Here is a 15059-nt window from a genome sequence, read left to right as displayed (position 1 = left end):
AAAATGGGCAGAAGACATGAATAAACATTTTCCCAAAGAAGATACACAGAAGGCCAAGAGACACATGAAATGATGTGCTCGACATCACTCATCATCAGGGAAATGCAAATCATAACCACAATGAGATACCACCTCACACCTGTCAGAATGTCTAAAATCAAAAACACCTGAAGCAACATCTGTTGGTGAGGAAGTGGAGAAAAAGGAAAACTGTGCACTGTTGGTGGGAATGCAAACTGGTGCAGCCACTCTGGAAAACAGTATGGAGGTTCCTCAAAAAATTAAAAATAGAATTACCCTATGATCCAGTAATTCTACTAGTGGATATTTACCCAAAGAATACAAAAACACTAAAACAAAAAGATATATGCACCCTACATTTATTGCAGTATTATTTACAATAGCCAAATTATGGATCCATTGATAGATGATAAAAAGATGTGAAATACACACACACACACACACACACACACACACACACACACGTGTCTACACACACAGTCGAATATTATTCAGCCTTAAAAAGGAATGAAATCTTGTCATTTGCAACAACATGGATGGATCTAGAGGGCATAATGCTAAGTGAAGTAGGTCAGTCAGAGAAATACTGCATGATTTCACTCATGTGGAATTTAATTAAAAAAATTAACAAAGAAAAATGAGACAAAAAAACCCAAACTCGTAAATATAGAGAACAATCTGGTGGTTGCCAGAGGGGCGGTAGGTGGAGATGGGTGAAATACGGGAAGAAGATTAAGAGTACATTTATTGTGGTGAGCTCTGAGTTATGGATAGAATTGTTGAATTACTATATTGTACACCTGAAAGTAATATAACACTGTATGTTATACTGGAATTTAAAATAAATAGGAAGGAAGGAAGGAAGGAGAGGGAGAGGAGAAGGGAGGAGCGGAGAGGAGAGGAAAGGAATCAACATATGACTAGATCCACACAATTCAAACCCGTGTTGTTTAAAAGGGTCAGTTGGGGGCGCCTGGGTGGCTCAGTCGGTTGAGCGTTGGACTTCAGCTCAGGTCACAATCTCGTGGTCCCTGAGTTCGAGCCCCGCGTCGGGCTCTGGGCTGATGGCTCGGAGCCTGGAGCCTGCTTCCGATTCTGTGTCTCCCTCTCTCTCTGCCCCTCCCCAATTCATGCTCTGTCTCTCTCTGTCTCAAAAATAAATAAACGTTAAAAAAAAAAGTTAAAAGGGTCAATTGTACTTAGTAGAAAAAATGATTTTTACTTATAATATATTAATGATTTGGGTATTTTTAAAAGTATCTCTAAGATTTTTTTCTTAGAAATGTGCCAAATTTATTATACATTTCATATTTGTACTTATTCCTTTTTACTGGATATTTGGGTAATGTTACTGATTTAAACTACTTTAAAAAAAAAATTTTTTTTAGGAGTTTTAATTTTTTTAGTAACCTCTACAACAAGTGTGGGGCTTGAACTCATAACCCCTGAGATCAAGAGTCACATGCTCCACCAACTGAGCCATTCAGTTTGTATTTTTTAAAATTAATTAATTAATTTATTTTGGGGAGTGGGGGAGGGACAGAGCAGAAGGGAGAGGGAATCCCAAGTAGACTTGGCACTGTCTCCACAAATCATGAGATCATGACCTGAGACGAAATCGAGTCAGATGCTTAATCAAACTGAGCCACCTAGGTGCCCCTGAGGTGCCCTGATTTAAGTACTTTATCTGTCAAAGAATTTTAGCGCTTTGATTTAGGCTATGCCTTGGTTAGGATTTTATTTTTAAGCTTATTTATTTATTTTGAGAGAGAGAGAGAGAGATAGAGGGAGAGGAGAGAGAGTCCCAAGCAGGTTCCGTGCTGTCAGTGCAGAGCCCAATGCCGGGCTCAATCTCACGACCTGTGAGATCATGACCTGAGCCGAAATCAAGAGTCGGAGACCCAACTAATTGAGCTACCCAGGCACCTCTATTTTTTTTTTTTTTTTTTTTAAAATTTTTAGAGACAGAGAGTGCACAAGTTGGGAGAGAGACCTTTATTTTTATTTATTTATTTATTTATTTATTTATTTATTTATTTATTTATTTTTAATAGAGAGACCTTCATTTTTAAGAGATGTCCTAAAAAATACTGTTGGTCATGCCGATAGTATCTTACTTTATATATACTAGCAGTTCCAAGTAATAACTTTATATTTCAGTGGTATATGTTATTCTTCCAAAGTAACGTATTGGCAGCAAGTAGGAGAATAATATAATTAATGGGTAATATAAGAGTTATCAAGAGACATATCAAGTGCAACAAACATGTTTGGTTCCAGAAATCATAAATGGAAAAAGTGAACTATATGAATTGTGACCTTTTTATAGGTCCCATGTATTCCAACAAATTTTTCTACCATCTGCTGTTTTGGGGAGTGAATCCTCATTTATTAGTTTTCTGCTTTATAGTGAGACCTAGCCTTTGAGTTCTGGTAGCTAAAAACTTAACCTCTAAAATCATTATTTCACTCTCAATCACACACTATGCTGTGTGTAAGTAGTTAAAGAAAAGGTGATAATAGACATCTAATTTAGAAGTCCTGGTAATATTAGTGTGAAAGAGTAATTCTTTCAGAAAGGATAATCTTTTTATGTCACCATTCAGGAAAAAGAGCTAAAATGAGTAGGAGGTTATTCTGCTGAAGTTAGGGAGACTGTGCATAAAGGCAGCTTTCTCAGTTTCTCAGATGCTTGTTAGGTGGAATGGACAGAGTAATAAGGAACAGGGAGACAGCAACTTATAGGATTTTGTTGTTATTTTTTAAGATTTTAATTGGGCACATGAGTGAAGATTATGTATGTACATATGTATGTATGTATTTCCAAAGATTCCTGTTAGAGCCTGTTGTGGACCATTTTAACACCAGTGGGAAATCTTTCACTTTGGCCAGAAAAAAACAGTTCCATAAATTATTAAAATTCATGCAATGTTTGTGGAACATTTATACAAGGCTTCCGTGCTACCAGCACAAGAGGCTCAGTTAGCAGAGTAAATCAAATATTTGTTTTATTTGCTTGCTCAGTGAAGATTTGATTTTATGTATTATATAGTATTTTACTGTAAAATGACGACGTTGTTGATGGGCATGGCAAAAGCCAGCTTATATTTTCTAGCCACCCTTTTGTTATTTAATATTATAATTACTACCAAAAGTTAAGTTTCTGGACATGGCTGTGTGGATAGGTTTAATACAGATTGAATTCAGACATTTGAGTAATAGAAATCAGTGCTCTTTGCTAATATGACTATTCAGGTACTCACTGAAGTAGGTAACTTAGACCAGTGCGTCTTAAAGTTGAACAGGCATACTGATTACCTGGAGAAACTTGTTAAATTGCAGATTCTGATCCAGTAGGTCTGGAATGTAGCTGGAAGTCTGAATTTCTAATAGGTTTCCAGATGATGCAGATTCTGGTCCTTGAGTCACAGTTTAAGTTCTAAGGATTTAGACATTAGTAAATATGACAGACTCAGTTATTGAGTCCAGTATGAATATTTGCACAGTCCTTGCTGCTTGTAATGAGAGGTATAAAATTTGAACCTAAACTTTAATAATGTAATTTTTTTTAATCTTGGATTTATCTTTAAAAAAAATTATTATTGTTTTTATTTTGAGAGAGAGAAAGAGAGCAGGTGTGAGTTGGGGAGGAGCAGAGAGAGAGGGAGAGAGAATTCCAAGCAGGCTCCATGCTGTCAGTGCATAGCCTGACACAGGGCTCTGTCTTACGAACTGTAAGATCATGACCTGAACCAAAACCAAGAGTTGGATGCTTAACTGACTGAACCACAGGTACCCCAATTATGTAAATTTTTAATAATTTGGATTCCTCTATGTAAGAGACATAGAAATATTAAGATGGAAGTAACTTCCTTTTCTTATTTATTTATTTATTTATTTATTTATTTATTTTTATTCCTGAGAGAGAGAGAGAGACAGAGACAGAGAGAGAGAGAGAGAGACAGGGCATGAGTGAGGGAGGGGCAGAGTGAAAGAGAGACACAGAATCTGAAGCAGGCTCCAGGCTCTGAGCTGTCAGCCCAGAGCCTGATGCAGGGCTTGAACCCACAAGCCGTGAGATCATGACCTGAGCCAAAGTCGGACGTTTAACCGACTGAGCCACCTAGGCACCCCTCTTTTCTTATATTATTGAAAACTAATTTATAATGCCCATCATTGGCAATAAAATTCATTATATAGATTTTGGAAAACTAATTTAACAGAAATTGTGAAGAATAAGCCAAAAATATAAATTAATATAATTAATATAATTTTTTTTAATCTAGGAAATAACATCAAGATTTATAATGAATGAGCTCTCAGAAAAGAATCCTTTTGTAATGCAAGCTATAACATGGCACCCACTGGTCAAGAACATAATGTCTCAGAGAAGAAAATGTGCAATATGTGGAAAGTACTTTTTAACAATATGGCTGGAATGTGTTGAATTTGTTCCTCCATCAAAGGTAAATAGTGCTTTTTGTGTGAGTGGAGCATAATATCTCCTCTTTTTCTTTGTCCTTCTCTAAGTGAGCCAATACTAACTAGATTTTTATCTAAGAATTGACTTGTATGATAGTATAATGGTTTTTATTGAGCTTTGTTGAGATATGATTGACACATAACATTATGTAAGTTTAAGGCATAAAGCATGTGGATTTGCTACATTTATAAATTGCAAAGTGGTGTTGGGAAACAACAGATGGTGGGGAAAACTGGACAGCGACATATAGAAGAAAGAAACTGGACCACTTTCTTACAGCATACACAACAATGAGTTCAAAATGGATGAAGGACCTACATGTGAGATAGGAAATCATCAAAATCCTGGAGGAGAACATAGGCAGCACCCTCTTTGATCTTGGCCATAGCAGTTTCTTACTAGGCACATCTCCCTGAGGCAAGGGAAACAAAAGCAAAAATAAACTATTGGGACTTCATCAAGATAAAAAGCTTCTGTGAAGGAAACAATCAGCAGAACTAAAGGCAACCTTTGGAATGGGAGAAGATATTTGCAAATGACCTATCAGATAAAGGGCTAGTATCCAAAATCTATAAAGAACTTACCAAACTCAATACCCAAAAAAACTATATAATCCAGTTAAGAAATGGGCAGAAGACATGAACAGACATTTCTTCAAAGAAGACATAAAAATGGCTAACAGATACATGAAAAGATGCTCAACATCAGTCATCATCAGGGACATGTAAATAAAACCACAATGAGATACCATCTCACACCTGTCAGAATGGCTAAAAGTAACAACTCAGGCAACAACAGATGTTGGCAAGGATGCAGAGTAAAGGGGATCCCTCTTAACACCATTGGTGGGAATGCAAACTGGTGCAGCCACTCTGGAAAACAGTATGGAGATTCCTTAAAAAAGTTAAAAATAGAACTACCCTATATCCCAGCAATTACACTGCTAGGTATTTATCCAGAGGATACAAGAATACTGAGTTGAAGGACACATGTACCCCAATGTTTATAGCAGCACTATCAACAATAGCCAATTGTTTGGAAAGAGCCCAAATCCCCATTGACTGATGAATGGATAAAGAAGGTGTGGTATATATACATGATGGAATATTACTCAGCCATCAAAAAGAATGAAATCTTGAACCATTTGCAATGGTTATGCTAAGCAAAATAAGTCAGAGAAAGATACACCATATGATTTCACTCTTATGTGGAATTTAAGAAACAAAACAGATGAACATAGAGGAAGGAAGTGAAAAATAAGATAAAAACAGAGAGGGAGGCAAACCATAAGAGACTATAGAGAACAAACTGAAGGTTGCTGGAGGGGTGGTGGGTGGGAGGATGGACTAGATGGGTGATGGGCGTTAAGGAGGGCAACTGTTGTGATAAGCACACCGGGTGTTATATGTAAGTGATCAATCACTAAATTCTTCTCCTGAAACCAATACTATACTATATGTCAACTAACTTGAATTTAAATAAAATCTTGGAAGGAGAAAAAAAAAAACCTGGGAGTGTCAGAAACTTGTGAGAAGAAAGAAATTGAAAAGGAAAATTGCTTTGCATTGAAACAACCACTGATCCTAACTTTATTAAAATAATTGAAAAAATTAAAAAAGTAACATTTAGTAAGTATGTGATAGTGAAAAAGTATGTAGCATGGAATTAGAATAAGTGTATAGTAGGAATTTATAAATTATGCCAAAATATTAAAGATATTTAAAAATTGGATACAGAAAATTTAGATTGGGGAGGGGTGCTGGGTGGCTTAGTTGGTTAAGCATCTGGCTTTGGCTTAGGTCATGATCTCATGGTTTGTGAGTTCAAGCCCCTCATTGGGATCTCTGCTGTCAGCAAGGAGCCTGCTTTAGATCCTCTGTCCCCCTCTGTCTCTGCCCCTCTCTCATATTCTCTCTCGCTCTCAAAAACAAAAACAAAACCAAAAACAAAAAACAAAAAAATAAAATTTAGATTGGAATATACATTACCAGGTACTTAGCAACTGAAACATGGTATTTTCATGGGTTTGTTTAGTTCCCTGTTTCTGGAGTGAAAACGTGCACAAAATACATGGGGATGATAATCAGATTAACCATGTTGGCAAACAGTTGCTTTCATATATTTTTAGGATTTTGTGCTGCTTTTCCCAGTTAAGCAGAAAGAGATTATACAAAAACTAGTTTGCCTAGAAGCCTCCTTTTGTATTAAAAAATTTTAATATCTTAATTATCTTTTAAGGAGCTAAACTTAGAGAATGCTGACCTTTAGAGTAAATACTTCATCATGACGGGAGAGCCCATTTGATAATGCCAACGTCTGGTCGCTCTATTGTGCCTTACAGAATGTTCTGTCTCTGATGGAATTTGCCATCTGAAGGCACAGTTGAAGGAGGGTGACACGTGATGACAAATGGGTCTTTATTCTTGACATAAAACAACTAGAAACAACCAAATATCAAATTGTAATTGCTTTTATTTAGGTGAATGTGAAATGATGTGGTACTTACCTTATGAAGTAGTGAGGTGAGGAAAATAGTTGAAGAGTTTGCTCGATATCGAATATTATTAACCTTTACCATAATTCATCCAGATGCTTTTGTCTTTTTTCAAATGTTATAGCTGTTGCCATCTGAGTTCAGTGAGTCCTTAGTAGTGATAGAATTATCAATAATTTCAGTGTAATTGATATTTAAGTATTAACTGCTAATGATATAAATCTTTGAAATTAATCCTTTTTAGTTACTACCAACTTGGGCCATAGTGACTTAGAAGTAACCTAAATGGTGTTATAAAATCCATTCCAAACACTTGAGAGTGATCCTGAGCCCAAGATATGCATTTGATAGTTTTCATTTTGTATAGTTACATTAGTTGAACTTAACATTTCCCCAGATACCTTTAAAGTTGAAGAGTTTAGGGAGGGAACAGTTTGGAACATGAACTCTCAACCCTGTGTAGAATGATGTAATGTAATTAAAACTACCCTCAAAAGAGATTAGATTGAGTAAGTTTCACTACAAATGAATGAAAATGCTGATCTACTTTATGAAAATAAATGAAAATTTGCAACCTTAATTCCTTTTTTATGACAAGCTGCCAGTAATGAAACATAATATAAGATTACATTTAATAATTTTATTCATTACTTATAGAGAAAAATCTTACTTTGCAGTAAAAAGTTATTACTGTTTAGATACCACTGACATTCATTTATGAAACTGATCATTTCAACCAGCCAACTGTGAAAATGAATGTAGGTTTTAAAACATTTATGCAGTGGTTAGTCAATTTAATGTACATTAGGCACTAAGAGGATCAGAAGGCATCACATTTCTAATTCTAAACAGTCGTGAAAGTAATATGTATTTATTGTTCAGAAAAATTGAAGTGGTGTGAATGATCCTTATTATTTTATTCAGAAAATAACAAAACAATTATAGTATAAATTAACTCACACACTGTATCTTGATTACTTCTAGGGGAACTCATTGAATTCTCTTTTTCTTTAGAAAACTCTCATTGTTGTTGTTGTTGTTCTCCTTCTCCTTCTCCTTCTCCTTCTCCTTCTCCTTCTCCTTCTCCTTCTCTTTCTTCTGAGAGAGGGTGGGGGGCAGGGAGAGGGAGAGAGAATCTTTAAGCAGGCTCCACACCCAGCTTGGAGAAGTGGGGCTTGAATCCTGAGATTGAATCCTGACCTCCCTTTTGTTCTTAAACTGCTGGGTAGAGTTACAGTTGTCTTCAATCTCTGTGATTATTTTTTTCTTCTAAAGAATCTCAAATTGCATTCAACTTCAGTACATTTTTCTGAAGCTATGTGTCACCAAAATGTTTGAACCTCCCACGTGAAATTCAAAGGACATTGGTTACGCAGAGGTGGTGCTTGAGAGCAGGGTCGCTCTGGAGAGGAGAGAATGCTGCTTAGCTGGATGGGTGGCTGCAACATGAGCAGGATTTTCTTTCTGGTTTCTGCCTTACTGTAGTTCAAAGTGCCCTGTGGGTGGAACAGCCATATAATCTATTAATTAAGCCAAGATGCTTTTGAGAGTAGAAGTGAACATTATCCATGAACTGGAAAACCAGCAGGAAATCGGGACTGTCCTGGACAAATTCAAATGTATGGCTATACTTTTTAAATGGTGCCATTAACTTTAGAGTAGTGCTCATTGCTGGCTTTTATCACTGTTGATGTGGAGGAGTTGTCATTCTGAATGTTCATCTTAAATTTTCAAATTGTTTTTGGTGGCTCCGTACATATTTGAGGTCCTGCTTTAAAAGGGAAACTCTGGGTGCTAAGTACAGTGCCAATAGGTGGGGGGGGGGGGGCTGGTTGGTCCCAAATGGCTTAAAATCTAAGAGTTTAAACTCTAGAGATGCAGAAGACACTGGCAATAAAAACTAAAATGAGTGGTAAGAGATTTAGTGCTTCAAAGTGGAAGGTGAGATAATTGTAGGTTGTCTGGCCTGGGAAATGCCAGAAAGATTCTGGGACTTCACAAGACCTTGATACAGGTGGAATTCAGATACATGGAGAAGGAAGCACAGGGGATATTTTAGGAGAAGAGAATGACATGGAGGAGAATGAATCTTGTTCATAGGGCAGTGAATCAATTAAATTGGTTCATAGATGGAAATGGGAAGAGGAGACATTATTTAAAAAATGAGGTCAAATTCTATGAAGCTGTCAAAGGATAGAATAAGGAGTTTGAATTTGATCCCATTTGGGAAATGGAGTCCTACTGAATATGTGGGGACAAACCAAGGATATAAAGAAAGATGTATTTTAGAAGGAATCATTTGGCAGTATTGTACAGGATTAATTGGAAGTTGAAGAGGAGGGAAGCTGAAGAAAAGAGATCTATTAGTGGTTGTCTAGCGTGGGTGTAAGACGTAGTAGTAGAAATGCAAGGAAAGGAACCTCCATGGGGAAGGAAGCATGACAGGACTTGAGTGGTTGGATAAGGGAAGCCACAGAAGGGTGTAAAAGAGAAAACCAGAAAACTCCAGAGGAAGCTTTCTGTGAGAGCAAGACCCCAGTTTTTATCTCCGATATACTGTTACAAGTGATGTGTGATAATTCAAGTGAATATGTTTAGCCAGGTGGAGACAGGTTAGAACAGCGAAGCAGCGCACTTCTGCGCATTATCTGAAAATGTGTGCGCTTTTCAACAACTGTTCATTCTTTCAGAGAGTTCTGCACATTGTTATTAAACCATAATCAGAGCCCTCCTTTGGTAAAAGAAGCTGGGAGGCACGCTATGACTTAACGCGGATCGAGAGTTCGGTGAACTTAGATTCTAGTCTGGTCTCTAGCTTGAACTCTGAGGCTTAAGGTAAACCACATTCCTTCTCACTATATCTGGACTAATTTCCTTATCTGGACCATGAAGAGATGGGACCAAAGTCTCTTCTACCTCCAGAGTGACCGAGGGGCTGTCACAGTCATGCTTTTCATGGTCCTGCTAATTTGTTTTTTTTTTTTAATTTTTTTTTTTTTTTAACGTTTATTTATTTTTGAGACAGAGAGAGACAGAGCATGAATGGGGGAGGGTCAGAGTGGTCCTGCTAATTTGGAACATGATACCAGTATTAGTTTCCTATTGTTTCTGTAACAAATTGCCATAAACTTGGTGTCTTAAAAAAATTCATTATCTTGCAGTTTAAGTAGGTCAGAAGTCCAACATGAGTCTCGCTGAGCTAAAATCAAGGTGTCAGCAGGGCTACATTCCTTTCCGGAGGCTCTAGGGGAGGATCCATTTTCTGGTTCTTTCCAGCTTTTTGAGGCCACTGACGTTCGTTGGCTCATGGCTCCTTCCTCCATCCTCACAGCAACATTAGCGGATCTGGTCCTTCTCATGTCACATCACTTGGATCTTCTCTTCTGCCTCCTTCTTCCATTTTTAACAATCCTTGTGATGAAAACAAAGCAAAACAAAACAATCCTTTTGATGAAATTGGGTCCACTCAGATAATACAGAATAATTATGGGTCTCTCAAGGTCCTTATCTTAACAACACCTGTAAGGTCCCTTCTGCTATGTAAGGTAACATACATATTCACAGCTTCCAGGGATTAAGACATGAACATCTTTGTGAAGTGTTGGGGGGATATTATTCTGCCTTCTATGATACTTTTCCCAAGAAACGGGAAACCATCTTACTCTTTTTTCGTATTCTGTATGCTTCATGTAATACTGAAACCTTATTCAAAGCTTTAGTTTATACTGTGTGCTATACATATATATTTTGTGATAATTTTTTATTTCTCAGTTTAAAAGATGACAGTGACTATCACCGATAAGGCATGTGTTGAATGATTTTTTAAAAAAATCTCAATTCCACCATTCAATAAATATAAAACTTAGTGAATATATGTTTTTAAATTTAAAGTACAGAGCTACTTTTTCCTAAAATAGGGAGAAGATGTAATCATATATTCATTTGCTTTATGAAAGAATGCATTTCACTATAAAGAGTGAAAAATTAGCCTGTAGTATAGCTTTTTTACATTTTAAAGCTTTTGCTACAAAGATATTTCAGAATAAAAGTATGTCTAATCATAGACCAATTCCTTTTCCTTTCCTAACCTCAACTTGACATAAAGGGGCTTTCAAGTGTTTCAATTTCTATCTGTAAACAGCGACCAAAGCAGTAGTTATCTTACAGAGTCCTGAAGTTATGTTAACTGATGTTTGTGAAGAGAGGTCCTCTGTAAGAGGGTGTGTGATTATTCCTTCGTGACATGCTCATGTCAAATGGACAGGTGTCATACTGGCAGAAAGCACTATCATGATCCCACAAGTGGACATAAAAATTTAAATGGTTATCAACAGGCTAGGTATTCGAGACTTTCTTTTTTTATGAAAACATTACTGAGTCCAGTGACTCTAGGTGGAAAAGTATATGGCCAAGGAATTATGTTGAGTTCATTTTTCTCAGTAAAATTTCCAGGAAACAGTTTATAGCCCTGAGAAATATTTTATCAGAAATAGTAATAATTAAGTTACAGAATAATTACAAAGTTTCACATTCAGTACAAAACTGATAATGGCCCTTGGTAAAATAAACTTCTAAAAAGTTAAATAAAACATTTTATTCTAACTAAACAGTAATACCCCCAAGTAGGGGAAAGAGGGATACAGACACTTCGTATTGGCACAAGGGAAATGGCTAAAACCACAGTGGAAATAGAAAATACCATCCATCGTTTCTGTTGTAAACTTTGTATCTCATGGAGAAACTGGACAAAGCAAATCAGATTAACTGTATGGCTCCATTTGTTTCCTTGGTAGATGTTTGACTTTCTATAACCTCCTCTTGGCTCATGGCTCTACTCTTTGTTCTAACTTCTTAAACAGCAGCTAAGTGAAGTGTGTTAGCATGGCTTATTTTGATAGCCCTTAGTTCTAGATGATAGGTACTTCAGTAGTAAGCCAAGGTTGCTGGTGGCATGAGAGGCTTGTCTACCATATGCAAAGGGAAAAAACACATTTAGCTTTTGAGTGCAGTTTCAACACTTTGTCATTATAATCTAATCGACCAGTAGGATCTCTTGTCTATTTAAAATACTGTACATAATGTGTGTATCATTAGAAAACTGATTATGAATTCTTCTTCCCCTAGACTAATGTAGTCACATTGTTGATATCCCATGATTCAACATTTTATGGTCTATTTATTGTTTATACTGTGTTGTTTCCCCAATACAATATGCACATTCCTGAAGTTTTGCTCCCACAGCTCACTCTTTCTGAATGTCCTTCATGTCCTTTCTAGGCAGTCACATCCTAGTCATCCTTTAAAACTCAGCTCACTATTTTCTTATACTGTGAAATCTTGCTTAATGTGCAGCCTATGGTGGTGTCTCCCTTCTTGGAAATATCCTAGAACCTATCATAGTATCGAGTCTTTTGTTTCTAGGTTTTTTTGTGTGTTTATGTCTTAGCTTTCCAACTAGATGCTGAAAAGATTCTTTGAGGCAGAGATTATTTGTTCTATCTCTGTATCCTTGGCATGTTGCTTAATGTGGTTCAAGTTTTAGGTTGCTTATAATTTTTCAGAACTCTTGGTTGCAAACTAGTGAAACCCAACTTACTAATAGCAAGTGATAAAGAAGGCTTAGGAATGGGTCTGGCTGAATATTTAGTCATGCTGGATCAGGTAACCCAAAGTTATCATGAGGAATCTCTCCTTCTATGTGTATTGTGTCTGCTTTCCTTGGTCTCCATTTTGCACTTATTGTAAGCTAAACTATGCCTTCTGGCAGTAGAGGGAGAGCTTCCCTCAGTAGATCCAGCAAAGCCCTGGGGCTGATGTTCATTGGCTTCATTGGACTGTCCTGGGTTATGTGTCCAGCTTGAATTATGTGGCTAAGTCTTCAGCCAAGGAGTGGGATCAGTTGTCTTCTCTGTTTCATAACATACGCACTGAAATCAGTGAAAAGGTGGTTCCCAAAAGGAAAAGATGGGCTTTTGTGACAGCAGAATGGGGAATAGATGCTGGCCAGACAAAAACAAGATGCTTATTGGAGATTTCAGTAAATGTTGGCTGATTGATCAACTAAACCTCCTTCTAGGAATAGAGTCAGATTTGTAGAGATTCTATACCATTTTCTACCTTCATCCAAAATATTTTATCATTAGAATAGTGCCCTGTATCCTCTGAGCACTTCATAGTCACGGTTGGAGGTGGATGTGAAGGTGATATGATGTATGACTTGGACTCCCCACCGATTTGCCACCAAAGCTGAAAGGCTCTTACTCTCTCAAGGATGGATTAATAAATGTGCTTAGGTATTTGAACGTTTAAATGGGCCCTCAGTTCTTTTGTGGAAGAGTGAACAAAACAGTAATGAAATCTCTCACTGGGGCTTGTGATGATGACAGCCCAGTGGGCTCATGATAAAAGTAGCATTGTTGACCAATTAAACTACTAGTTGTGTGACTCTGTTTTGGATTCTCTTACTAATAGCTATGTTGACTTCAGAAGTTGTTTATAAAGAATGTAAATGGCAAGCTTTTGAAGTTGCCATTATTTCCAGTATTCGTGCTCAAGACATGTATACTAAGTTGGCTAAGAGTTCTGACTGCCTATTTTGTGCATGGAGAATGAAAATCAGAGATTTGAAGTACAAAAACTTAAATCACGCAGTGGGCAACTTGATGAAATCCAGCCAATGAAAATCAACATTATGGATAGTGAGCAAAGAATACTAATTTCCATGGGAAATGGGTGATGGACAGACCAAACGAGGACATTCATTGGGGAGTTCAGTAAATGTCTGCTGACTGATCAATTTAACATCCTGTAGGACAGATGTCAGGTTTGTGTGGATTCTGTATTTTTACCTTCATTACAGACACTTTATTGCTAGATAGTATAATAATATATTTGGATAAGAGCATAGACAATCCTTTACCATTTAAATTTTGTTTAGTGTTGAATATGCCTTTCTTAGCTAGTTAATTTGTTTATTCGTGCATGAGAAAGGAGCACATCAAGCATAAATAGAACACTGTGCCCTTTAGAAATTAATGCTGTGAAATCTCTGGGAAAGCTAATATTTATTTTATTCAAAAATATTGGAATATTGCTTTAATGTTATTTTTAATCTTTACCTTTTAGAAATGGAAGATAAGCAGAAATCTACAGCTGGTACCTCTTCAAATATTAATTTGTTCTTACACATGTTTTAATCAACGCGGCCCTAACCTCTTTGGAATTGCTCAAGTGTAGAGCCGGTGAGAAGCTCATTTAGAGACTCACATGACTTGCCCCATCAGTTCTGCACACAAAGTCAGATTATGCCCTACTATGGTACCGTGCTGTCTCTCCTCTCTTTGCCAATACATTAAGCAAAGGAAGAAAAATAATTTACTTATAAAGATCCCAACTTAAACACTATAGTCTACCGTTAGCTTGTTTAGACTCTAGGTGTGCTGTTTCTTCTTTGACTTAAAAACAAAATAAAGAAGGGAAAAATAAAGGTCTGTGTGGCAAGTGTCATTCTTCCCTGTCATTTTATGACCACCACCCTCCTTTTCTAGATAAGTGTTGAGAGATTGTGATGGGGACAAGGATTTATTTTATGCATGTTTTGCAATTGAAAGAGAATTACTTTTTAATGTTAGACAGTTGTATCCCATTTGTATGATTTCAGCTGAGCTCTTATTTTTTAAGAGGCACTAACGTCTTATTGACTAAAATAAAACCATTCCACTTAAAACGGAGTAGAAGGCTGGAAACTCAGGCTTGGTTACTCCTAACATCCCTTTGTTTCCACTTTTAAAGTTTTATTCTATCTTTATTTTTGTTTTTCACAAGAAACCTACAGAAGCCAGGGCAGTAGCACTGAAATGAGAATTTGACTCATTTTCTCTGAAGGACAACAGAAAAGTAGAAAAAGAAATTACGAAAATGTACAGCATAACATAGGCTAGTAGTCTCTTAAAAAAAGTTTTTTTTAATGTTTATTTATTTTTGAGAAAGAGAGACAGAGCACAAGCCAGGGAGGGGCAGAGGAGGAGGGAGACACAGAATCAGAAGCAGGCTCCAGGCTCT

At 36.8% G+C, this 15059-nt stretch overlaps 1 protein-coding gene across 1 annotated transcript in view; it reads left to right on the top strand.

Moving 5' to 3' along the window:
* The window catches only part of LRRC69 (leucine rich repeat containing 69), an 84589-nt gene extending 70185 nt beyond the window's left edge, over window positions 1–14404 (top strand). The window contains exons 9-10 of the mRNA XM_049632681.1: window positions 4308–4487; window positions 14124–14404. Of these exons, the coding sequence (XP_049488638.1) occupies window positions 4308–4487; window positions 14124–14234 (291 nt within the window). The 3' untranslated portion in view covers window positions 14235–14404. The remainder of the gene's footprint in view (window positions 1–4307; window positions 4488–14123) is intronic.
* The last annotated feature ends 655 nt before the right edge of the window (window positions 14405–15059 follow it).

This window comes from Panthera uncia, chromosome F2, assembly GCF_023721935.1.
Source record: "Panthera uncia isolate 11264 chromosome F2, Puncia_PCG_1.0, whole genome shotgun sequence".
NCBI lineage: Eukaryota > Metazoa > Chordata > Mammalia > Carnivora > Felidae > Panthera > Panthera uncia.
The sequence above is the reverse complement of the archived record's forward strand: the minus strand, read 5'-3'. Positions and strand labels throughout refer to the sequence as shown.